Source organism: Peromyscus maniculatus, chromosome 7, assembly GCF_049852395.1.
Source record: "Peromyscus maniculatus bairdii isolate BWxNUB_F1_BW_parent chromosome 7, HU_Pman_BW_mat_3.1, whole genome shotgun sequence".
Lineage (NCBI taxonomy): Eukaryota > Metazoa > Chordata > Mammalia > Rodentia > Cricetidae > Peromyscus > Peromyscus maniculatus.
Genome location: NC_134858.1, coordinates 116,685,079 through 116,710,866, shown reverse-complemented (window position 1 = coordinate 116,710,866; position 25,788 = coordinate 116,685,079). Strand labels below are relative to the sequence as shown.

At 48.6% G+C, this 25,788-nt stretch overlaps 1 protein-coding gene across 2 annotated transcripts in view; it reads right to left on the bottom strand.

Annotated features, from left to right (window-relative positions):
* The window catches only part of Ctdspl (CTD small phosphatase like), a 128,204-nt gene that overhangs the window by 12,338 nt on the left and 90,078 nt on the right, over positions 1 to 25,788 (bottom strand). Inside the window, exons 2-5 of one of the 2 annotated variants that reach the window (XM_042282049.2) lie at positions 22,010 to 22,164; positions 13,263 to 13,295; positions 5,778 to 5,879; positions 2,422 to 2,478 (exon numbers count right to left, since the gene is read on the bottom strand). In XM_042282049.2, the coding sequence (XP_042137983.1) occupies positions 2,422 to 2,478; positions 5,778 to 5,879; positions 13,263 to 13,295; positions 22,010 to 22,164 (347 nt within the window). The remainder of the gene's footprint in view (positions 1 to 2,421; positions 2,479 to 5,777; positions 5,880 to 13,262; positions 13,296 to 22,009; positions 22,165 to 25,788) is intronic. The other variant, XM_042282051.2, reaches the window with a different exon arrangement.

Sequence of the window (25,788 nt, the reverse complement as noted above, 5' to 3'; positions counted from 1 at the left end):
ATGTTTTACAATCTTGCATCTAAACTGTTAACACCCATTATGCAGGATACACAAACAAGGAACTTCCCTTAAGTTAGCTACCTCTTTAAGATGCAACGAATTTACCAGGCCACAGCACTGTGCTGAGTACAGCTTCAAGGCTGAATGGGATGCAGGCCTGCCCCTGCCCGGCTCACAGCCTTGAGCAGACGCTTCCAGAAATTAGTGAATACAACAAAACACCACAGGGTCAGGGTACATTCAAGACAATTAATTCTCCTTTCCAGATAAGGGAGTCACAGAAAGTAACAGCTGGCCTTGACCTTGAAGGATGAATAGGAGCTCACATGCTAAGGAACAGAATCAAGCTCCCAGGGCTGAGCAAAGCGTGAACATGAGATCTGGATGCTTGATCACACCTGTGGTGTTGGGCTGAAGCCTGCGTGTGCCCAGCCATCAGAGACAGTGAGAGGAGACTGGGAGGCTGTTCAGGGGAAGCACTGCGGGTGGAGAGTGAGGCGGCAGTAGGAACACAGGGCCTCTCACAGCGGACAGGGGAGAGGCTGCAGACGGGCTGGCACAAGACTCTGCACCACACGGAAGAGCACACTGCAGGCGACGGGAAGTCCGTGTGGAAACAACTGCTTTGCAGCATGCCAGAAAAAGGCGCTTCGCAGGTCAACGACTGGGTAGGAAACCGCCTGGCTGGCTGAAAGAGTGGGTCTGTGTCCTGGTTCTGTGGCTGAGGGTGGAGGGAGGGGCCAGAGGATGGGTACTAGACTGGGTACCAATAGGACCCTGCTGAGCTGGGGTGATGGGCTGGGGCCGAGGACGGGGCTGTGGCGGCAGCCAGGGACTGGGTGTGGCCTCCCGTCCTGTGTCCCCGGGAGGACTGCTCGGACAGCAAGCTTGGCTACATGCAAAGGGCTGGAGGCTGACAGGGAGCTCTGACGGTGGCGCCTTTGGCAGGAAGGAGGGTCCTGGGCCCGGATGCCGGCGTCCAGGCCCGCGTCCCCGTGCAAGTAACCAAGAATAGGCCCCTTGGGACCTGCACAGCCTATCCTGGATTACTTGAACGAGGCCACGGCCTTCGCCAGGGCCTTGGTCCTCTTGCTCTGCACCTGCGGTCTCCTCCCCTTAGGAGTGTCTGATTCCAGCCCTGGGGCCCCGGGGCGTCTACTGCCAACGAGAAGGGGCTGGGGGAGCTGCGCATGCTCGCAGTCACCACAGGATTATCATTTTTTCCTCTCCATGCCACTGGACAGCCCTCCTGCGCCTCATCTCAAGATCTCCGCAACTCCAGCCACAGTACTCGGCGTAGAAGTCCGAGCTGCTTGTCGGGAGCCGAGTTAATGAGCGGCTGCTTTGCGAATGTTAAATGCCCAGGTGCCTGCAGTTTCCGCTTTACAAAGGCTTTTGAAAACTATGAGATGTGGACACACCACCCTTCCCAGGTCCTGCTTCCTGCAAAGCCAGGTGGGGTCTCGGCGGGCTGTGTCTAGGGAAAAGAGCCCTGACTTGGGAGTCAGGATTCTCATTCTGATACTTTTTATACACACTCTTGAGCCAACCCTTTCCCTAAGTAAGTCTCAGTTTCCCTATCTGGGCAATGAGCTGATGTCACAGGCCTGGGCACACTTCATTCAAGAGTCAGGGAGCAGGGATGGAGGGGTGGCTCAGTGTTTAAGAGCACTGGCTATTCTTCCAGAGGTCCCGAGTTCAATTCTCAGCAACCACATGATTCACAACCATCTGTAAGGAGATCTCGTGCCCTCTTCTGGTGTGCAGGCATACATAATAAAACAAAGAAAAAACAAACAACAAAACCATGGAAGAAGACTGATGCCAGCTGACTGCCGTCTTCATTCACAGCAGCCTGCTGAGCCTAACACATCCTTCCTCCTTTGCTTTGGGGTGCCAGTGGAGAAAACCACTGGGACAAGACCAGTCTGGGGCCACTGTCATTAAGTGGACACCTCTTCCCAAGAGTGCCCTAACCAGAGGGTGAGCCTGTGGTGGTGGTGGTGGGGGAGGGGCAGTACAGAAACTCCCAAAAGTCTAAATCAAATCAAAGCACAATCACAGCTAACATCTGTGAACAGAAAAGGTCCCTCACAAACCTGGAGCAGAACAAATGTGTGTGAGGTAGAAATTCATTCACTGTATGCATTTAATTACTTTTGTTTTTTTAAGATAAGGCATTTCTCTGTGTAGCTCTGGCTGTCCTGGAACTTGCTCTGTAGACCAGGCTGGCCTCGAATTCAAGAGATCCACCTGCCTCTGCCCCAACTCTCAGCTCACTGTATTTATTATACAAAGTTTGTTTCCTGTGGCTGGAATAAAATTACCACTGAGATGAGAATTTAGAAATGACATTCGCAGGGAACGTGGTGACGAGAAGAAAATGCTTGCTAAAACTCCAGGTTGGCTTCAGTTTCTTACCTGGTGTATAGTTCCGTCGATTTCAACAGGAACAATGAAATCAGCATTACTAATGGGCTAGAGAGAAAAGAAACTGTGATTAATACGTCTGAAAGGGAAAAGAAAATTGGAAATTTTAGCAAGAAAAAAGGCTTGCCTGGACCAATATTTTGATAACTGGGGGAAACAGTTCAGGAGGGTGTTGGCACATGCCTTGGGTCCTTGAAATAACACAAGCAGGAAGGCACATTTCTTTCTGAGTGTTGTGGCGTTTCAGCATCCTGGTCCAGCCTCTTGGTTACTTGCCTGCCTCAACTACAAAGGGTAGTACCCCTGGCAAGAGGATGAGGCTCCTCAGGACTCCAGCCCTCGCCCTGCCACCCAGACAGGATGAGGGGAACCACTGATGGCCACCAGGGGGCAGAGGTGAAAGCCTGCTAGCCAGTGTCATTACCACTGGAAAAGCAATTTGTCCTTGGACTCACAGTGTGGGCAGCTTGGCAGGGAATGCTCAGAGCACTCACCCACAGCAGGCGGAAAGCCAGACACCACAGGTCAGGACCCTAGGCGGACTTTCCCTCTGGACTCAGTGTCTGCTCTCTTCATACTGCTATGGTGGTAGGTCTGATGGGTCCCCATGGCTCCATCAGCAGCCTCAGGCCCTGCCTGGTGGCTCCATCAGCAGCCTCAGGCCCTGCCTGGTGGCCTGGCCTGGCTTCTTGCTCTGGGATTGGAAGGCAGCCAGTCTCTCAACTGCTCTGTTCTAAGAAACACAAAATCCAGCTAACCCACAACTTCACAGGCATTTAACGTAACTCTTGGATAGTATTAGACACATTTGAAAAATGAAATGTGACTTTAGCAGTTATCATATCTCAATGACAGACTCATATGCAATTCTAAACAGAATCCCACAAATTAGAAAAATTAAGGAACAGGTCCAAAAGAACTGGCAATCTGAAGATCCTAGGGGCGAGAGACTCAGAGGAGGACAGAGGTGCATGACGGCCGCTGGGTAGAGAGGGTGTGTGGAACCTGTGTGCAGACTGTGAGTAGGTCTGCTTTTCAGTTTACCAGTGCATCACACTCTTCCTTGACATAAACTGAAGAATGTGGAGTGTGCTAGACCATCAGCCCATCACCAGGTGGAGTGTGCTAGACCATCAGCCCATCATGTAGAATGTGCTAGACCATCAGCCCATCACTAGGTGGAGCATGCTAGACCATCATCCCACCACTAAGCGCTGAGATGTGGGGGTGCTGTTGAAGTTTAAGACCATAGTTTATCTGTTTCCAGGGTAGAAAAGCAAGGAATGAACTCAAAATTTCATAATTTTACCACTGACATATCAAGTTATGAAAAACAGAAAAACGACTGCAGAAGAAACTGTCGCCGGCTCTGGATTATGAAATCACACCCCACACGGTGAAGTAAGAGGAGAATCAGCCCCAGCTGACAAGCGCGGTCCCTGAGCTCTTACGTGCTGGGGCGACGCAGGCCATGCTGAAGCTAGTGCTTTCCACATGGAGTTCCGGAGCTCGTGTGAACACAGCACTCACTTTCCCGAGACTCTGGGATGCCCAGAACACTAGGAACCATAACCCAACTTGGAAAAGTAGCCCAGTCTGAGCCTGTGAGATGGTGTGGCAAGGAGATATGGCTTGGTGCTGTGTAGGCCTGATGATGGGCGTTTGATCCCACAAACCCACAGTGTAAGGACCGGACCCTAAAAGTTGTACTCTGACCTTTACACACACACACACACACACACACACACACACACACGCATGCACACACACACGCGCACACACACACACACACACACACACACACACACACGCATACACACACACACACACACACACACACACACACACACACAAAATGAGGAAATTCTGTTTACAGCTGTGCCCTCTGAGCAGGGCCAGAGACACCGGAGCTGCCAAGGCCCTGCCTTGGAGCCAGGAACCCTTGGAAATCTTGGGCAATTTTTCCAGAGCTCCTTGGGAGGAAGCTCTCTATGCTATGACAGCAGCTGACACCAACCCCCACCTCCCCACCCCGCTCTGAAGGGGCTGAAGTCCTGAGCCGCTTGCTTCACAGAAAGGGAAATGTTGCAATGCCATTAAAGCTGAGCTTGGTTGGATACACAAGGCCAGTGTGGCCCCGGGACTAATCCTGGAAGAGCCCAGCCCTTGGAATGCTGGGTAATGAGGTGTTCCTACAAGCCTCAGGAGCTAGAATGAGGTCTCTTTTCACTGCCAGGTTATCCACCTCCCAAAGCCTTTAGAGACAGCCTCCTGGCCTTGTCCTCCTTGTTCAGTGAGATGGCACAGTGTACGATGCTGTTTCCAGTAGAAGGAGCGAGGTAAAGCTGATGGTTCTTCCTGCCTGATGGCCTGCCAGGAATGACAGGGGCTCAGGTGGGACACCCAGCCCACCACGGGGGTGCCAGTCACATCTCTCGGTGAAGCAAGAGGCGTCCCAGGGCAGGGGGGAAATGAGGAATGGTGACACTGGGCAGGGTAGAGCGGTTTCACCGACAGGAATGGTCCATGGAGACCAGCGTCAGGCTCTTAGAAACACCCACTGATCTCCCCAGCACACCAAGCACATGTTCCAAATGTCAGCATTTGCCTCTTTTACACAATTCCTTCTCCTTCGAGGAGGGTGAATTAACTCGCTGTCGTAACAATGCAGCCACTGCTGCTCCAGTGTGGGGCCTCTGTTCTTTGAACTGTTTCTGGTGGTGAGATGGGGTGGGGCAAGTGGTCAGGAAGCCTCTGACACTCACTTAGACACAGCCTAGCTGCAGCCCGTCATCCGCTGAGAGCGCTCTGAAGGTGGTACTCGGCCATGACGGGCACAAGAAACCTCAGCACAGAATGATCGGAATGAATGGCCCGGCCCACTGGGATAAGGCTTCCTGAGAGCTCAAACATTAATCTGGGATCATCACCAGGACAGCAGGGTACCCGTCAGTTTTCAGCAACATCCCACCCCATGTCCCACCTAACAAAAGGCACAGCACTCGTTACCTCAAAAACATCCCATCCCTGGGCACTGACTGCCCATACCACCTGAACCCAAAAGCATTTCTACAGGGTTTAGAGCAAGGAAGCCCAGATCTCAAGGAAGTACTCAGTGATGCTGGCAGCCCAGCAATTTCTTCCCCAAACCAATGTGTTAATGTTCAACTCTTAGCTCCAGCTCAGTTGGGCTAAAGGGGTAGGTTCAACCCAAATCCCGAGTTCTTGGGCTTTCTTCATGAGAAGTGAAGTCACACACACACAACCACACTCTCAGCTTTTCTCACGGTGGTCATGAAGTCACAAAGACACCCCCCCCCCCATGCGATCCTGAATGTGGCATTTACCTTAAATGAGCTGTGCACCAGGGTTTCGTCCAGGTCAATGACCACACACTTCTTCCCGTGGTCGAGCATGGTCACCTCCGGAAGGAGGTATTTAGCTGGTGGCTAAAGGAAGAAAAAAAAAATCAGTGTTATAAACTCAGTGTAAGAGTCTGACTCCCCCTCCGTGTCTGCCACAGCAGAGACTACACTAATGAGGGTGTAAATGAAAGCAAACATTTAAAGGCCAGGTCAAGCCTATCATGTCACGTAACTAAAAGCAGTAACAACAAGGATTCTGCATTGGAGATTCTGCCCCACTGAAACTGTCTTTCTGTGACTGACTGAAGTGAGGGCCTGGGCTCTGCATCAAGCCTGGGGTTCAACATCACCGCAGACACTCTTTGTTAGTAGTTGAGATGATTATACCTTCATGTAAAATAGATGTTTATCAGTTGTACCACAGCAAACCACCCAACATTCTTCCTGGCATGTACAGGGTGGCCATCAGTATTATTAAAATGGATTACATAAGAATGAATTTTACATGTAATAACTATTCTGACTTCACAGGCCTATTTCCTGGCATCTTATTTTCCCTAAAATTCACTGTATGGAATTTTAGGAAACTTTGGAGCTGTGTTAGACCTATGAAAATTTTATTTATGTGTATACATGTGTGCCTGCTTGTCTGTATGTGCACTTTGTGCGTGCAGTGCCTGTAGAGGCCAGGAGAGGGCGTCAGATCCCTGGAACTGTAGTTCCAGGTGGTGGTTGTGAACCACCATGTGGGTGCTGGAAGCAGAACCCAGGTCCTCTGCAAGGGCCACACAAAGTCTTAATTGCTGAGCAGTTTCTTCAGCCCCATGCCCGGCATTCTTGAAAACATGCAAAGAGATGTTGTAGACCTGCCCACAACTTGTCCTTCAAGTATTAAAACTGAAACTGGTGGGCACAGCTCCTGCCTGCACTGTTGTGGTGTGGAACCAATGGCTGAGGCATCTGTACCTCTTATCTCAAGTTAGACTTTAATCCACGTGCTGTGTTAACTAAAAAAATCTGTGCTCATAGCAGCTGACTCCTCTCCTGTGATGGGGTCATAAGGAGCTAATAATACACGGCTTCATAATTTCAGCAAGCCCGCTCTGTTCTAAGTATTGACTTCTTTGGGCCTTGCCTCATTCCAGAGATAATGTGAAGTATTTTAATTTACTGTGGTATGTTCAGTGGCTAATGTTAACTAGTTAATTTTTTCCCTGCAAACTGTTTAATATTTGATACAAAACAAAACATAATTAAATATCTAGACTCAACCATGGAAGAATGAGCAGTAGAGTTTTTCAAGCAAGACAAGCAGGCCTGAAATCAGAAGTATTTTCTTTAAAGTGGCTGGTTCCTTTCACTTTTGAACATTCGCTGATGGAAGAAAATAATAATTCTGAAGCTGGGCTGGATGGTGTGTACCTGTGGTCCCAGGAGGGCTACTCAGGAGGCCAAGGCAGGAGGATGAACGAGACTTGTCTAGGCTATAGAGTGAGCTTAGGGGCTTGTTTGGCCAACTTAGTGAGACCCTGGCTCAAAAAGTAGGGCCGGGATCTGGCTCAGAGGAAGAATGCCGGCATGTGTGATCTGGTTCAGTGGAAGAACACTGGCATGTGTGATCTGGTTCAGTGGAAGAACACTGGCATGTGTGATCTGGTTCAGTGGAAGAACACTGGCATGTGTGATCTGGTTCAGAGGAAGAATGCCGGCATGTGTGATCTGGCTCAGAGGAAGAATGCCGGCATGTGTGATCTGGTTCAGTGGAAGAACACTGGCATGTGTGATCTGGCTCAGTGGTAGAATGCCGGCATGTGTGATCCGGCTCAGTGGAAGAAGCCGGCATGTGTGATCCTGCTCAGTGGTAGAACGCTGGCATGTGTGATCCTGCTCAGTGGTAGAACGCCGGCATGTGTGATCTGGCTCAGTGGAAGAAGCCGGCATGTGTGATCCTGCTCAGTGGTAGAACGCTGGCATGTGTGATCCGGCTCAGTGGTAGAACGCTGGCATGTGTGATCCTGCTCAGTGGTAGAACGCCGGCATGTGTGATCTGGCTCAGTGGAAGAAGCCGGCATGTGTGATCCTGCTCAGTGGTAGAACGCCGGCATGTGTGAGGTATTGCAGTTAGTTCCTGGACTGAAAATGAAATTTAAATGGAACTCTAGCTAGCCCTTTGGTAAATGTAAACCACAGGGCAGGTTAGCTAAAGAGGCAGGTACCATGATACACGGCACAGGGGCTGAGTAAAGAGGTGATGCGGAGCCAGAAACAGTCCTGACCCCAGGGTGCTCTCTGCACCGATGTCTTTTTCTAAACACAGAGAAGAAAAACCCCAGAGGTCTAACTTCCACCGCTCTAACTAAAGCTGATTTCCAGTCCTCCATGGCCTCCCGGCATCAGCAGGGGAGGTGGGGACATGCCCTGGCCAGTGACATGGAATTCAGGGACTGAGAGGGACTGTTTTCATCACTATAAACCACTGAGTCAGAAGGTTATTATTATTATTTTTTTAAAGATAACTAAACTCACAAGAAGTTTTGTACAAAAACATGTTTTTAAGAAGGCAGGGCTGAACATAACCCAGATAGGGAATTCTTTCTCTGGGCCACAGCAGAAGGTATGCGCGTGACCATGGTAAACTTTGTTTGGATTTTATCACATAGTTATGTGAAAGTCACAGTCTCCCTGTGAAGAATACGGACAGGTAAGAACTTTCCCCTTCCTATCTCCCCTCCCCCAGGGTTAGCCTGCTCCCCTCCAGTCCTTCCCTTTGTTTGATGCACTACTAAAGCTATGTTTATAACTTAAGTCATTGAAATTGCTGGCCTGGAAAACAAGGCTCTAGCAATTCTCACAGATCCAAAAACATCAAAGACTTGCCAAAAGCGACTCCGAGACTTTCCAAGACTGAAGATTACCTTCTCAGCATATGTATCCACACATTACCAGCATTCTCTGTGTTAACAGTAATTAAAAAACAGATATCCCTGACCAAATGATGCAGGCGAGATCAGGTGCGGCAAGCCACTGATTTTACAGAGAGAAAGGCCAGGCTGCAGGAAGGTGGAGGGAGGGAGGACCCCATCAATCCCTAGCCCTTCACACAGCTTCCCTGGGAGCCTCCTTTGGAGGAATGCAAATTCCTCAGTCCACTGCTAAGACCTCTGGACAGCTGTGCTCTTGGCAATCCCAGGACACTAAAGCTGCCACAGTGCTTTGTGACTTAGCCTGAATCATTCACTTGAAGATTTAACCAAATCTTTGAGGTCATCATAAGGCTTAAGAGCAGGAAAAGTAGCCATTACATAGTTACTGCAGAGCTGTGAGCTGACCTGGGCAGCATCCATGCTAGGTAAGCACTCTAGCCCTGAGCCACATACACCCCCGTTTTACTTTGAAAATGTGAGGAAAGGTCTTACTAAGGTACCCAGGCTGGCCTTGAACTCACTCTACCTTAGCCTCCTGAATAGCAGGAATTAGAAGCCTGTACTATCAGACTAGTCATTAAAAAACAAAACAAAACGAAAACCTTTCAATTGTTATTATTGTGTGTGGGCATGTGGATGCCATGCATGTGGATGCCATGCATGTGTGTGAAAACCAGAGGGCAACTCTGGAGTCTGCCGTCTTCTTCCACCTGTATGTGGGCTCTAGGGGTGATCTCGGGTTGCCAGGCTCACTTGGCAAGCACCTTTACCCACCAAGTCATCTTGCTGGCCATCTGGTCTGGAACTCGCAACCCTCCTGGGGGTGGGATTACAAGCATGGGCCACTGAGTATGATAAGAATGGCCTTTTCTAGACAAAGTCACACAAATGCACGTATGGGATTTGCGGGGTGGGGCAGACACACGGAAGTGGGGGAGGAAGAAGTCATCGTGGTTTGCCATCTGAAGTCTGGGAATGAGATTTCCAGTTTTATCAAAAAGCTCCTGGCAGATAACACAGACGGACTGTTAGGTCTATCCCGACTCCCCTTTTACTTTCACGTTCAGCTATACCGCCAGGGCTCCACGTGCACATCAGTGAGACTCGTAACTTCAGCAAGGGTGTGGGACAACAGGATCTGAGTCGCAGACCCTGTGGCATCTTTCAGTGAGGATGCCATCTTCACAAGCTTGTCTGAAGCCACGACCACTCAGTGTACGTGAACTTCCCATCCCTACATGTCTTCCTTACCCTTCAACATCAGACTGTAACTAAAACGCCCACAAAACTTCCCAACGAGGGAGGCCCTGACTCCTAGCCCATGGGTGGTACACACAAGCTACTAACTGAAACTTTCAACAGTCCATGTTAACATGTCACTCTAGTGGTGTGTCAAAGATGATGACTCCATAAAGGTTTAGGGCAGTATAGAGGCCACTGGAGTACCATGCCATGCTTTCTAAATGGCTGAAGAACATCAAAACCTCAGAGAAGAACACGAGGCATGGGTCACAGTTACAGAGTGGATGGATGTCCCTAAGCACAGAATCAGGAGTCATAAAACATCAGATGAATACATTTAACTATAGAAGAATAAAATTTGTGGCCAAAATGATTATAAACAAGGTCAAAAGATACATTTTAGTCTTTTAACATTAAAAACTTAGAAAAAAAACCCCCAATTTAGTGTGTGTGTGTGTGTGTGTGTGTGTGTGTGTGTGTGTGTACACACATGGAGGTCACAGGACAACTGTGGGGGATGGTTCTCTCTTTCTGCCACGTGGGTCTCAGGGAATCAGACTCAGATCATCAGCCTTGGCAACAAGCTCATGCCCAAACACCTTACCCACTGAGCTCCTTCTTAGGCCCAAGCATCACTTCCTAAACATTTAAAAAAGATAATTCAAGATAAAACCCAGATGGGTAGGATGGAAGCAAGGTGTGTGGCCAATGAGAAACTGTTCATATTCACTGGTCAACAGATGCCAGTCAAAGCAATTAATCAATAGCATTCTTTGCTTTTGGATTAGCAAAGGTTAAAAGCCTTTGAGAAGCATTTTCAGAAAGGGAATTTTCATCTCATAGTCATCAGTTTTTGGAGGGCAATTTGGCTCCGATAACTAACAATGTAGAACAGGCTGTTGGACCTAGTGTGTTCAGTTAGGACCCAACTGTACACACCGACACTCCCGTAACAAATGCTTGTTGACGCACACTAACGGCAGCCGTGTGAATGCAATCAGTGACAGGCAAAGCAGTGAGGTAGGTGCACATATGCTGATGTGCGTGCGGAAAGATGTTCAAGGTGCTGATGGCTAGCGACAGATCGCTTGCAGAATGGTAGGAGCAACACAAGCTCAGTGTACAAACATGTTTCTGAGAGGGGCGGAACGAACACTAATGACAGTTATGGGAGACCGTGGGAACTGCTGGGAGGATTTTTTCCTCTTATGCTAATTTTCCATCATTTAAAATTTAACTACTGGCTTGAATCATTGTTTAATGAGAAGCTCAACGTCTAAAACTTTTGGGGAAAGCGCAGCATGTGAAGAAGGGAGGGAAGCAGGGGTGAGGCCTGCAGCAGAGACAGGGGACTCTGCACCAGCAGTTGCCCTGGGCACCTGTGGCCTCAGATGGCCCTTCCTCTTTCCTGGAGAAAGCCTTCAGGAGGCCAGGGGACCTGGTCTGGAGGCACAGTACCTGCTCAGGTGTGTAGTCCTTTGATCAGCACCCCCAGTTTCCATCACTCTCAGTACTACCCAGAACCCCCTCTGCTCCAGAAAGAACAGGGTCCGTCTACCTAAGTGAGCAGGGGCCTTGGGGAACCAATCAGTGCAGACTTGACCAGGGAGGCCAGGACTTAGAACTCAGGACTGAACTGAGCCCAGACACCTCGCAGGCAGTGGAGGTGCCAGGGGTGGGACTGTCCTCCTTCCTGTCATCATTTAAAGATGCAAATCAGGGCTGGGGTGCAGCTCAGAGGTAGAGTGCTTGTTTAACAGGCCCAAGGTAATCCCCAGTACTGGGAGGGGCAAGGAGGAGCGCCAAAACAAGACACAAGTTACTTCAGCCAGGCGCTGCGTTTTGGAAGCCAGTCTCAAGAGTCACATGGCCTGACCCACCGTCTGTTGTAGATGCAGGGCAGAGGCTGTAGTTTATTGATCTCATGCTAAGATAAATTACACAAGGAACCTTCTTGTCCCTGTTTACTTTATGCTGGGATTGTGTACATGGTTGAGCCTAGTTTGTGGGAAAAGGGCCAGTGTCCTCGGCAGGGTTTGCATGGTCCACAGATTCTTTCATCTAGCACCTAGTTTTACAGTGGCCATGAATTACCTTTCTGTAGAGTAGTGACATTGAATGGGAGGGGGCAATAGATGCTGCCACCCATTTACTACAGACACTTGTGCAAGAAAAATGTAGGAAAAGACCTCTGTAGAGGTTAAAGGAAGCCCTGTGATCGAGCCTGCTGGGTGCCCCCTGGAAACACTGGCTCAGATGCTGCCCGATCAATCTTCCCCCCAGTGAAGCCCAACCCCTAGGAGGTCAATGGAGACTGAAAGTCTTGAGAAAAATAAAATGATTGACCTTTTTGGGCCAGTTGCAAATGACATGTGGTACCAAAAAGCCTTCTTGGGCAATCCACACTCATAAAACGCACTCTATTCAGTGTAGGACAGCTGTACTTCTCGAAGGCTCCAGGAAATATGTCAAAGTGTACACACACAGATTGGAATCCCATAATTGGAATCAGATAATCCTTACAGACTAAAAGACCAATTCACTGTTTAGAAACTGACTCCTTCCCTGAAGACATGGGGCTGTGCCTAGCTGTAAAGTTCCTCAGGGAAGTTGTTTGCTGCGTGGTGTGAGGCTGGAGAGCTGCTGGCTGAGCGAGGGGGGCCGTAGGAGAGCAAATGGTAGGCCCAGTGGAGGCCTGGGGACACAGGCACAACTCGGCTCCGGAATTCAGGTTTTAAAAGGGTAAGTGAGGTGGCCTGGCAGAGTCGCAGAGCAGCTGGCCTGAGGGGACTGAGGGGCGTGGCTCCTGTGAGTTTAAGGAGTCTAAGCCTAGGGTTCCTCTCAGCCCAGAGCTGCAGCCAAGCAGCCCGGAACAGCAACATTGAGCAGGTTCAGTGAGCCAGACTCTGCTGTGAGGAGCAAGTCTGGGCAATGTGTGTTGTTCTCCAGATCAGAGGAGCTGGGCCAGTGCAGTATGGTGGTGGGAGGTGGGCTGGGGGGCTCAGGCCACCTCAGTTTACTGGGAGGTTCTTCTTGGGAGAAAGGAAATGGGGGTTGCAGGGAGAAGAGAGATGAGCAGCGGGTGAACGATGCAGTTGTCCGCTTTCTCCCCTGAAGGGCTGTCCCGCTCACAGATCAAACTATCTTTGTTTCTTTGCCTTTTCTTTTTTTTAAATAAATGTTTACACCACGTGATAAAACTCAACAGAAGCAAGAACACTGAAAAACCTTTCCCCCGAGTATGCCCGAAAGCCTGAAGGATGTTATGCATGTTTTAATAGAACTGAATGAAGATACATACGCTTGGTACGGGAATGACCTGCCTCTGGTCACCCTGAGGAAAAAGAAAAGAAAATCATCGTCAGGATGGAAGAGAAAGAGATCACATTCTCAGAAGAAACTTCTGAGCTCTCTTGAGCACAAACAGCAATGGCCTTCCCACCCCTCCACCCTGGTGGCAGTCAGTGAGCCAAGGGACTTCCGGGAGGGAGCAGGCCCAAGCTGCTTCCAGACTCCTCCCCGACTTGGAGGCAGGGCTTCCAAGGCTCAGCCTCTCTATTTGTTTAAACAGTGTGTGCCCTGCTCCCAGGAATCTGCCTCTAACTTAAAAACAAAACCAAACACTCATATTTTGATCCCCACCCCTCTAATAACTGGCTTGTTTCTTGTTTTTAAGCAATTTCCCCCTAAAAGGACATCAGTCTAACACGCAGGGAAAGGGAGGCAGGTTTATCAGATTACAAGGAATGCCTGACCACTCCAGGGCCTCCGTAGCAAGAGGAGAGAATGGGAAAGAAGACAGGCAGGGTAAGGTACAAGAAGTTCCCTCCCAGGCTACCCACGGAGCAGCTACCCCCTTTAAGGGAAACAACATTGTATTCACCGAGGGTGTTAAGAATATTCATGCCCCAAGGAAGGGCCTCAGCCCAGAATACCAGCCACTGCAAACCCAAGGGAAAAAAAAAAGTTTATTTATTTTTTGTGTTTTTTTTTCTTTTTCATATGCTGGGATAGGGAGATATACTGCTTCATGTCTCCAATTGGAGGATTTGTGAAAAGATGTATCCATGGTTACCTAGGTGGTCATGGTCTCCTGTGAAGGCCAAACCTGATGGTAAAGGCAGGCGGCTGGCGCCTCCTGGTAGCTCTGCTGAGACCCGCTTGGTGACTTCCTGATCCTCTTTGGCCCCTAGACATCACCTCTGTGGGGTAAAGTAATTCCTCTTTTCTCTGAAATGACCCTGATGGCTCCTTCCTTTGCCAGGAGGCCTCCAAAAGGGACCCCTCTCTACCATTCTAAGCGGCCTCTATCATTGGGGAGCTGCATGGCTCTCTCACACAATAGCACATTGAATCAAATCCTGATGTCCAACAACTCCTGCAGGGAACTTCATTCCAGAAATATCTAAACAATACCATTCCCAGTGTCTGGACTCAGGAGCGGACGGCTGCTATCAGTGGGGCAGATTTTAACCAGAAGCTCATAAGTGCTGGCCCCTTTAGAGACGTGATCTTGAGCCAGATGACAGTGAGGATGCCTTCTAACTGCCCACACAACAGCATCTCTGGCCTGCCTCACCAGGGTGCCTCCCAGAGCAGGGACAAGTCTCTAAGTACTACAAGTGCTCCTGGAGGTAAAGCCATGTAAGAAGCCCTGCTCCAGACAGAGACCACAGAGCCCTACTCAGTCAGCTTCAGAAACACCTGTCACGAGTGAACATGCGTGTGGAGAGGCCACAGGAAAACAGCCCAGGGCTGACAGAAGAGGGACAATGAACACACAGAAGTGTTGAGTCACAGGTATGTGAGAATGAGGACTGCATGTGTGTGTACACACGTGTGTGTGAGGTGTGTGTGTATGCATGAACATGTGTGTACACTATGAGGGGTGTGTGTGTGTGTGTGTGTGTAGGGAGTGTGTAGGTGTATGTGTAGGATATGTGAATTGGTGTGTATAGGGCATGTGTATATAGGGAGTGTATGTATGGGGTATGTATGTATGTGTGCATTTATGTTTCTGGCAATCCCTTTGAGGCTCTCCTTACTCCTGGGGCCCCCCAGGTCACTGCCACTGGAGTCTTCTGGACACTGACTCCTCTTAGTCTCTGGATGCTGCCGCCCTTCAGATCCAGGGGGTAGTGAGATGGCCCTGTGACTGTCAGCTCCAAGCATTGCTGCAGAATGGTTGAAAAGTTTCCAACTCTTCCTCTTTCCAGGGCAGATGGTGTCTCAGCAGTTGCCTGCTCCATTCTGTCCATGGCTTTCTTTCCATCTTCCCCACCACGTTGAGCTAGGAGAGGCAGGGAGCCCTGCAGACTTCAGTGGAGTCAGGTCTGGGGTCTACGTCCACATCTGGGCTTGGCCCGGGTTCTGTGGGTGTGCTGGTGGAATTCAGTGTAAGAGGCAGAGCGTCCCCTGGGAGTCAGCTTCCCCCATCCACACGGATCCACAGACCATGCAGTTGTTATACAGACAACACCCCACTTTAGACTGAACTAAGTTTAAAAGATTTATTTTATGTGATGTGTATGAGTGTTTTGCTTGCATGTACGTCTATATACCATATGTGTGCCTGGTGCCCATGGAGGCCAGAAGGGGGTGTCAGATCTCACGACTGGAGTTATAGAGGGTTGTGAGCTGCCACATGGGTGCTGGGAACCCAACTCTAGCCCTTTGGAACAGCAGCCAAACCGCTGAGCTTTCTCTCCAGCCCTCCACCCCCAAAATAAAAACCACCTGAATTATTTAAAAAGACATTTTGGCAAATGTGAACAGAGGCAGCCTATGAATGAACAGGAAGTCTAAGCGAGACTACCATTCCCAAAGGAGTGCCTTTAAAAGGTGTTTATCTCAACACACAACTGAGGACCCCGGTTCCCTTCCCTTAGGGAATTTCTCCACAGTGACAGTGTCTTAAATCGCTTATTTTAAAAATCTTCCTATTACATCAATTCCTTATTTATTTTGTGTGTGTTTGTGGGTGAGGGCCGCCCCGCACAAGCGGAGGGTGGAAGACAACAACTTGCATGAGCTGGTTCTCTCCTTCCGCCATGTGGGTCCCGGGGATGGAACTCAGGGTGTCGGGCTTGGTAGCAAAAGCCTTTTCCTGCTGAGCCGCCTCACGGCAATAGCTCTAAGCGGGGAGGGAGAGAAGGGCCTGGGGAGAGCTGCTTGGAACTGGGCCAGGACACGAACCACAGTGGACTCTCACTGTACATGTTACTGAGTTATACACACTCTAGGGTAACATCTGCTAGGACAGCTGTCTTTCAGTGTGCGTGTCCTTAAGCTTTCTTCAATATTCTCTGATGATTTTTCCTTCCACAAGAATCCAAGCCCATCCAGAAGCACAGAAGAGCTAGCCTAGCTTTCAGCCATTCGAATCAGTTTTTATCTCTCTCGGGCATCTATATAAACAGTGACGTCATCTACAAGCAAGGCTAATTTTATAACTTTTCCATATTTATACCAACTGTTTCATTTTCCTGTTTTATCCCACCAGCCAGAACCTACCAATGATTCGACTGTGTTGTTTGCTGCTCATTTTCAGAAGACAGAATAGCTTTTTATCATGATTTTATCATAGCTTTCTTCTTGGACTTGGCCATATTTTTGGTCATATGGAAGGATGGCTGGGCTATTAAATACCCCATTTATTAGATCTTTTATCACTGTAAATGTCTTTACTGTGTCTAATGCTTTTAAATTTTATTTATTTATTTTATTTGTGTGCATGCATGTGATGTGTGTGGGTGCCTGTGGAGGAGACAAGTGCATCAGTTCCCCTAGAGGGGCACTGAATGATGGTTGTGAGCAGCCTCACAAGGAAGCTAGGAACCGATCCCAGGTCCTCTGCAAGAGCAGCCAGTGCTCTTACCCACTGAGCCGTCTCTCCAGCCCCTAACATATTTGACTCAATTCTGCTTGATCTGATACTAACATTGCCTTAACAGTAAGACTCCTTTCGTTGGGTTTGGTCTGTCCTTCTACACTGCACCCATCTCTTTACTTCCTGCTTTCTTTTATCTTGCTGTGTTTGAAGTTATTATGGAAACAGTTCACTACTCATTGTGACAGGCATTAGCCAGGCAACACCCAGTCACCCCAGCCTCTCTTCCGGGTACATGGGAAGGTACTTGTGTTTTAGTGACTTTGAAGTGAGGTATAGCCATGGTCTTGCTGTGGCCACTAAAGTCAAAATGCATTTGCTCCTGGGTCAGATGCCACAGTCCTGCAGGCACTGTGACAGTCGAGGAAGCCGAAACCCTTGGCCATCGTCACTGTACGTCCATGAATGAGATGAGTTGAGAGCTGCCACACACAGCAGCTCACAGGTGGCCACTGAGTCCGTGAGATGTGGCTAGCCCACGTAAGATGTGAGCTCATATAAAACATATGTATTAGTTCTTAAACTGGTAAGAAATTACCCAGCAATATTCTATTGGTCCCATGTTCGAACCTTGGGTATATTGGGTTAAGTACAATATTATTAACTTCATTTGTTGTAAATTATTTTTTGAAACGTGACTAGAATGATTTAAATTAGATTTGTGACTCAGTATATTTTCACAGAAGACTCAGCCAATCGATGACAAAGTATGGAGGAAAAATAAAACTTTTAAGTATGGAGGAAAAATAAAACTTTTAAATAACTCTCCAAACTAATTTTTAAAATTAAGTTTAAAATTTAAAATAAAAGATTTATTTTTTTTATGTGTGAGTTATTTTGTCTGCATATATGTATGTGTGCCACATGTGTGCAGTGTCTGTAAGGGCACTGGACCCCTTAAACTAGATGGAGTCACAGATGGCTGTGAGCCAACACATGGGTGCTCGGAACTGAACCTGCAGCCCCCTTAAATTAACTCTTATTTAGTGTGTGTGTGTGTGTGTGTGTGTTTGTGTGTGTGTGTGTGTGTGCATGCACGCGCGTGTGCACGCTTGGGGGTGAACAGATGCCAGCGTATGTAGATCAGAAGACAACCTGCAGGGATCACTTCTCATTCTGTCATAGTCTTCGGGACAGAATCTAAGTCATCAAACCTAACAGCAAGCACCTTTATCCCATGAGGCATCTTGCTGGCCTGACTTGTACTTTTTTTTTTTTCTTTTCTTCAACACAGGTTTCTCTGTGTAGTTTTTGTGCCTGTTCTGGATCTCGCTCTGTAGACCAGGCTGGCCTCGAACTCACAGAGATCCGCCTGGCTCTGCCTCCGGAGCGCTGGGACTAAAGGTGTGCGCCACCACTGCCCGCCTGGCTTGTACTGTTTGAAGCCTCATAGGTTTTAAGGTTGTTACTGATACTCACTGACTACTCCGTCTCATCTGGCCAGCTTCTTTGTATGTCATCCTTGCAGTGACTGGGTAGACCTGTGACAAAGTTCTGGGTTTTCTTTTCTTTATTTTATGTGCATTGGTGTTCTGCCTGCATGAATGCCCATGTGAAGGTGCCAGATCCCGAGTGGAGTTACAGATACTTGTCAGCTACTATGTGGGTGCTGGGAATTGAACCCGGGTCCTCTGGAAGAGCAGCCAGTGCTCTTAACCACTGAGCCATCTCTCCAGCCCTGTGTTTTCTATAGAAGCAATGATATAAAAGAGATGGGCATGTCTGTGCCACCCATCACCCTCTTCCTCGCATGAATGTAAATCTTGGGAAGCACGGAGACCAGGAGAGTCAAGCAGAAAGACGTCCAAATGGAGGAGCGCACAGTCTGGGTTTCTTCTGTCACCCCTGGGATCTAAACCAACTCACACCAAGACGGGCTCAGTCTTTGCATGTGAGAAAACGAATCAGTTTAAGCTATTGTCTGTTAGTTTTCTTTTATTTGTTGCCTACACCATCCCTATTTGATGGCAGGCATGTTCTTGGTAATGGTGTGCAGCTGGATTTACCAAACCATGTGACGTGGTCTTGGTCATCTGGGAGCAGCATCTGGTGCACTCAGCTTGGTTTTGTGCTCTCTCTGTAAGCTGTGCTCCTGTTTATCCTCAGCAGTCACGGAGACATCAGGATCTCAACGCAGACATCATGCTCACAGGTGGCTCCCAGTCCAGGGCCAGCTTTCTGACACACACAATTTTCCTTTGTTATCTTTGCTCCTCTCAGTAACCTGCACACGCGTGTCACAGTCTTCTGTCTTTTATTGCTGCTGATGGGAAGCTGGAGACTAATAGAACTGCTTTCTCTGGAATAATGTGTTCTGATTGCTTGTGTCCCTTTAGCTGGGCGGCGGTAGCGCACACCTTTAATCCCAGCACTCGGGAGGCAGAGGAAGGAAGATCTCTGTGAGTTCGAGGCCAACCTGGTCTACAGAGCGAGTTCCAGGACAGCTAGAGCTACACAGAGAAACCCTGTCTTGGAAAAAAAAAAAAAACAAAAAAAAACAAAAAAAAAAACGAAAAACAAAAAGATGTATTCCTTTAACTCAGAGAGTTTCATCAGCATGTACCTACCTGGGCGTGTGTTCTGCTGCATCCCGATTCTTTGGGAGAACCAGTGAACTTTTCAACGGCTGGCACAATCTGTCTTTTTCAGCTCAAGAGAAAAAAAATCTGCCTCTCCTCTCTCTGGAACTCCTCCTGCTTGTGGATCGTCTAGATGGCTCCTCCCTTCCTTCATGATTCCCGTCTTTGTGTTTCTGGTCGGAATTCTATGCTATTTCTTTGATTTGCTTTTCCAGAATTCACACTCAGTTCTCGGAAATGGCTGTTCTCTCCTTCTTCTCCCTTGTTTCTGAGGTTTTCTGTTTAGTGCTGTGAGATTCTGGAGCCCCACAAGTCTCTCTGTCCCAAATGGCTGTCCTGAGTTGTCTGGAGGCTGGCTTCCACTGTTTTCCCCAGAAGGAGTCTCTCAGGTGCTAGTTTTTCAACATGGACCTCTCAGTTGAGGCTACATTTTTCTTTGCATGTGCATAGCTGTGTTGTGTGTTCTGACCATGGCTGGCTATTCAGTCCATTAAGATCTCTGGGAGATGTGGGAGCTTTTAAATTTCAGAGGAGCCCTGTTTCCTTGAACCAGCAGAGGTGAAGGAAGCCCCACACTAACAGATACCAGGGCAAGGGAATATAACTGCTCAGTTCATCAGCAGAGCTCCTCAAGAGTGCCCACACTACCGTGGGCACTTGAAATCCTTCCCCAGGGAGCAAGGCCACGGCCTCTGTTGGTGGTAACGTTTCAGGTCTGCCTTAGGCCTCTATAGGAGACAAGCACTTGCCTTTCTCTTCCCAGTCTTGCTTGTTCCTGCGGGGTGTGGCAGGCTGGCCCACAGGCTTTGCTGACTCCCTGAATATCTGCACTAATCCTTTCCTGTGGGTTCTGGAGATCTGAACCCAGGCTGTCAGACTTGGGCACAAGCGCTGTACTCACTGAGCCATCCTTACGCTAACAATCGTGACACGCCGTTCCTCAGGATAAGTCATTTTCAACCAAGACAGCAACTGACTGTATGACTATTATGTAGCTTATTTAACCAGTTATCTCTTTTTCACAAACCCTTTTGTAAATCCCTTCTTGGAATCATTATGTGTCTGAAAATGTACCTCCATTGTCTCAAAGAAGGCTAGTTTTGTGTGTGCGTATGTGTGTGTGTGTGTGTGTGTGTGTGTGTGTGTGTGTGTGTGTGTGTGTATGTGTAGCTCAGAAGTCTGAGTCAGGTACCTTCCTGGGCCATTATAAGCTATACTGGATAGCGTCTTGTAGATCAATCTTTGTACATTCATAACAACATTTTTTTTTTTTTGCTGTGAAATAAAATTGCTTTTATCAACAGGCGTATTCTAAGACTCTAATTCCACACTGCCAAACGTCCTCTCGGAAATGAAAACCAATCAGCAGGCTCTCTACACCACTTAAGGCTACGCTGCATCCTCCACTCCTACACCAAACCCACCTTTAAACGCACCACGGACAGGAAAAGGCCTGTTCTAGTCTACACCATTTGCCCATTATCAAATATTTTTTATATTTTTGAGCCATATATCAAAACAATCAGATGTTTTGATCTATCTTACCTCTGACCAGTGTATTCTTTTCTTATTTAAATATTTAGTGTGCGCGCACATACCCATGGAGGCCAAGAGAGGGCATTGTGTCCTCTGGTTAGAGTCACAGGCTGTTGGGCGCTGCCTGAGGTGGGTGCTGGGAACCAAGCTCCAGTCCCTGAAGGGCAGCAGGCGCTCTCGACTGCCGAGGTCGCACGCCGTCTCTCCTGCCTATAGCCTGCTTCTTGTTCTATGAGATGCCGGTTTGTAACATAAATTTTACGACTTCGGTGTCTGGAATCTAACCACGTTCCTGACGATAAGGCCCTCTGCATTTTCAGTGTCGTCATCTTAACGTGGAATCCAATTTCGGCAGAAATTAATATAACCTGGTTTCTTTGCTTGTTCCTAGAATGCGTCTCTTTGTTTATCCTTATATTCTTAACTGTTCTGAGTCATTTCATTTCAGATGTGTCTGTCAGACAGCCCGTGGGTGGTTTGGGGTTCTGACCTATTATGACAATCTAACACACACACCCTAGCAAACACTCTAAGCGACTTAGCTGTCGTTAAACACGTTATTACACAAGGTATTAAACTCAATTACACTCACTGCAAGGTCTGCTCCATCTCTACCTTATTTTACCTGTTTCTATATCTGCTACGGGTTACTTTTTAACAATTATATTTATCTATTTTGTGTGTGTGTGTGTGTGTGTGTGTGTGTGTGTGTGTGTGTGAGTGTGTGAAGGGGTCAGGAAATACCTCCTGGGGGGTCAGTTCTCTCCTTCACCGTGTGGGTCCCGGGGCTTGAACTCAGGTCCCCAGGCTGGGCAGCAAGCCCCTTTACCCGCTGAGCCATCTTGCTGGCTTTAAATTTCCATCGTACAAGCTCTTCAGTTGTTTGATGGGAGGACCAGAGATCCTTTCTCTAAAAAGACTGAACCCAAGTCTTAAATGGCTGCATTCCCTCACATTCCACATACTCTTGTGAGGGAATCTGTCATGGGTAGGGCATACACGCAGCCTCAGCTTTACCGACTGCAGTTTTCCGTAGGTACTGACCTTCTGAAGTCCACCATTCTCCTCCACCAGTGGCGGAAGCACACTGGGGCTGCTGGGTGGAGGGGCCTCCACATTGTAGTCTCGGAAGCAGCAGAAGAAGGAGCTGAGGATGCTACGACCCCTCTGCTTCTTCAAGCTGACGCTGCGCTGGGAAGCTGAAAGAGAAACAGTCACGTGAATGACTGAGGCGTGTGAGTGTGGGTACCGGACCGGACTCCAGGGGCCCTGCAGCCCAGTCCCACAAGTGGTACAAATCCCTCTGACTTCAGTTCAGTGAGGCTGCCTGCTCCTCAACTGCACAGCCCTCAGGGTCACTGTCATCTGTGTTCTCCAGTCCAAGGAGTGACGCATTCCTACCCTGCAATAAGCACTACTGAAAATCAGCGTTTCTCCATGAATAAACCAGACCTGACCTTGTCTCAGAAGCATCTTCCCACTGGACAGCAAGCAAGAGCCACTTAGAAACTTGGTTCTTGGACACTTCCTTTGCATTATGGAGACGGTCAGCTTTAGGGGTTAAAGAGCACAAAGAAACTCTCTTCCTAAAGTCAGGTGCTTGTCAAAAGTTGATGGGGTGACCTGGGCCCCCCAAGAACAAAGCCAAGGTGTCCACTGCAGAAACAGCAGGAGCTGTGACGTGCAGAGTGCGGGCTTTGAAGGATCAGGGAAAGTTCTCAAGATCCACTCCTGTGCCCTGGCCTGTCCTGGACAGAGGCACCCGAGGGAGGGAGGGATCTTTCTATTTATCCAGGGCTCAGGACAAGCTGCCACAAGTCAGAACTAAAAGGTGAAATCTGGCGCAGATGGAAAACACACCTCAGGGCAGACTGACAACTTGGATGGGCAGGTGCTTTTGCCTGGGAATGTGGCTGGGGCAGTCCTACTACATGTCATGGCTGGGTGGGTCTGCAGTGCTCTGAGCTGTAGCCACAGGGAAGGGACCACGCTGAGCGAGGGTTAGTGATGTGGAGCAATCGTGAGAACGCCTCTCCTCATGAGCACAGGCATTGCTCTTCACTGAGCTCAGTGATTCGTTCAGCACCTCCCCCCCAGGTGACCACAACCTCAGGAAGGGTTTCCTGGTGACAGCAAAACCAAATGCATCCAGGAGATTCTGGGAAGGTGATTTCCAAGCAACTGTCTAGATGTGGGTGGTCTGCAGTCTTCATGTATGACCCTTAGGGGTTGGGGAGATGGCTCAGTAGTTAAGAACATCCATTGCACAATAATGAGGACCAGAGTTGGGATCCTAAGACCCACAGAACAAGCCAGGTGTTCTGCACATCTGTAGTCCCAGTTCTGAGGGGGAGAGGATAGATGGGGTTCACTGTCTTCCAGCCTCATTGAGAAAACTCAAGCCCCAGGTTCAGAGAGAGACCATGCCTCAAAGGAGCAAGCACAGACTGATGGAGGAAACCTGATGCCCTCTTCTGAGCACGTGCACGTGCACACGAACACACGCACACGCACACACGAACACACACACACACACACACACACACACACACACACACACACACACACAAAGATGAATTTTAGAACGATAAACCCTGGGGGAGCTGGATGTGTCTGTCCTCTTCGCCAACCCTGAGTGTATGTACAGAGAACCAGTGGTTACATTTCAGGATTCAAATGCTGGGTCAGAACCACTGGGCCAAAAGGTGGCGGCTGCATCTGTGACTGGCGGGAAAAGACATGGCTCCTGTCAAGTTTACTCAAGGCTGACCGTCTCTAGACCATGCCGTCACAGACCTCACCTCCTGGACTCCACACAGCTCCCAGAGGATATGGGGTCATTGCTTCCTTCTTTGCTGAGAGGGAGCAGCTAGTACTTGCTGGTGCCAGGAGGAGAACCCAAGTGGGCCTGTTTCCAAATGTGTGATTTCCCACGTGCCCCCCTGAAGGCGAATCTTGAACCAACTCAGGTTTGACTGAGGAGCAGGGAGCTTGCCAAGCAGAGAGGAAGGCACTGTAATAAACTTGTATTTAATACAAATGATTGGTCTGACTATCTCACAGTTACTCTGGGAGTTTAAATTTTTATGTGACATTCAAATAACTTAGCCATGGGCAGCGGGGGAAACACAACCCAACAGCATGCTGGTCTCCAGGCTGACGGCACATTTCTTCGCAAGTCTACAATCTGCTCGAGTCTCAGAGATGGTAAGCAGCCTGAGAGGAAGCACCTTCCAAGGTCTGTTTTCATCTTTAGCGCATACAACTCTTCCTCCCCACTAATTAACAGACAACTACTTATAAAATTAATCAATAAATAAACCTGAAACTTGGAACCAGTAGGGCACTTACGTTTCTACTGTTGGATCACTCACCGTCTAGAGAGTCGGTGGAAGTTAGTTTGAGCAGCATGGAGGCTGGTGGCAGCGGACAGGTTTCCTCGCCTGCCTCCTTGGAGCAGGGAGAAGTGGCTTTGGTGGGTTCCCCTTGTGTAAGTAAGGGAAGCTCTGGGCCCTGCTAGTTTCCCAGGCTGGTGGGTCACTCTCAACATCAGGCTAGGTAGGAAACAGACACATGTCCTTAGAACCAGTGCATGACAGAGTGGCTGGAACTTTGGTCCAGACCTCTCTCCCACACTTCTGTTGTTTATCCAACCCATGGGATGGACATCTCTGGATGTCTCGTAGGCCCTTCCCCTGACATGGCTAAGTGGAGCATACGGTCTTCGCTGCCACAGGCTAAGCACTAGCCCTTGGTCTTTCACTAGGCTGTTCTGAATCCTAAGCAGCTCTCACATCTGTCTTCGGTGGCTCCTCTCCTCGCCGGGCAGAGGCCCTGGCTCTGCGGCATCGTCCTGACTTGATCTGCTGCAGATCTTTACCCCACAGGACCCACGAGGCAGCCAAGCCTACCAAGTGATGAGAGAGAGCATGGACTGTGCAGCCAGCTTGCACAGGCATCCATGACGGCCCAACCAGAACCGGCGGGGGCCTGGGGAGGTCACATTGCCTCTCTGAGCCTTGGTTTCCATGTCAGTCAAACAAGGGCAGTAGAAATAGCCACACCGTGCAAGTTTGTTCTGAGAACTAAAGGTTTTAGTAGAAGTATTTAGAACAGACTCTAATAAAGGTGGGCATTAAAACAAACGCAAGCTCTTGGGACAATCAGTACTCTTTCTTTTTAAAAAATATCTTCTAGGGGCTGGGGCAATGGCTCAGTCAACGGTGGGCAAAACCCTTATAAAGAATTCAAGTTTGGTTCCCAGTGCCCACGTTGGCGGCTCATAGCCACCTGTAGCGCCAGCTCCAGGGGATCTAGTGCCTTCTTCTGACCTCTCTGGGCATTACACATACACATATATACATAATTAAAAAGAAAACAAATCTTCAAAATAATTTCTTATTTTATTTCTTATTTTACTGAGTTTATTCAGTAGTACATTTACTTCCTTTTTCTTTTACATTTTTCTTGCTTATCTCATTATTAAAAACATGTTATTTATTTAGTGTGTGTGTGTGTGTGTGTGTGTGTGTGTGTGTGTGTGTACCCACGTGCACACTAAGTGTGGAAGTCGGAGGACAACTTGTGGGCGTCAGTTCTTTCTTTCTACCATGTGGGTCCTGGGGCTTGAACTCAGGTCACCAGGATTTGCAGGAAGCCCCTTTGCTTGCTAAGCCATCTCATCAGCCCTTACCAACTTTTGCTTGGTAGAACAGAAATGATTCTGCTGGTAAGTTCTGGATTAAGGCTGGATGCTGCCAAAGACATTTTTTTTTCTTTCTACTAGCATCTGCCAACAGAGAGCTGCACTTATTATAACAGGT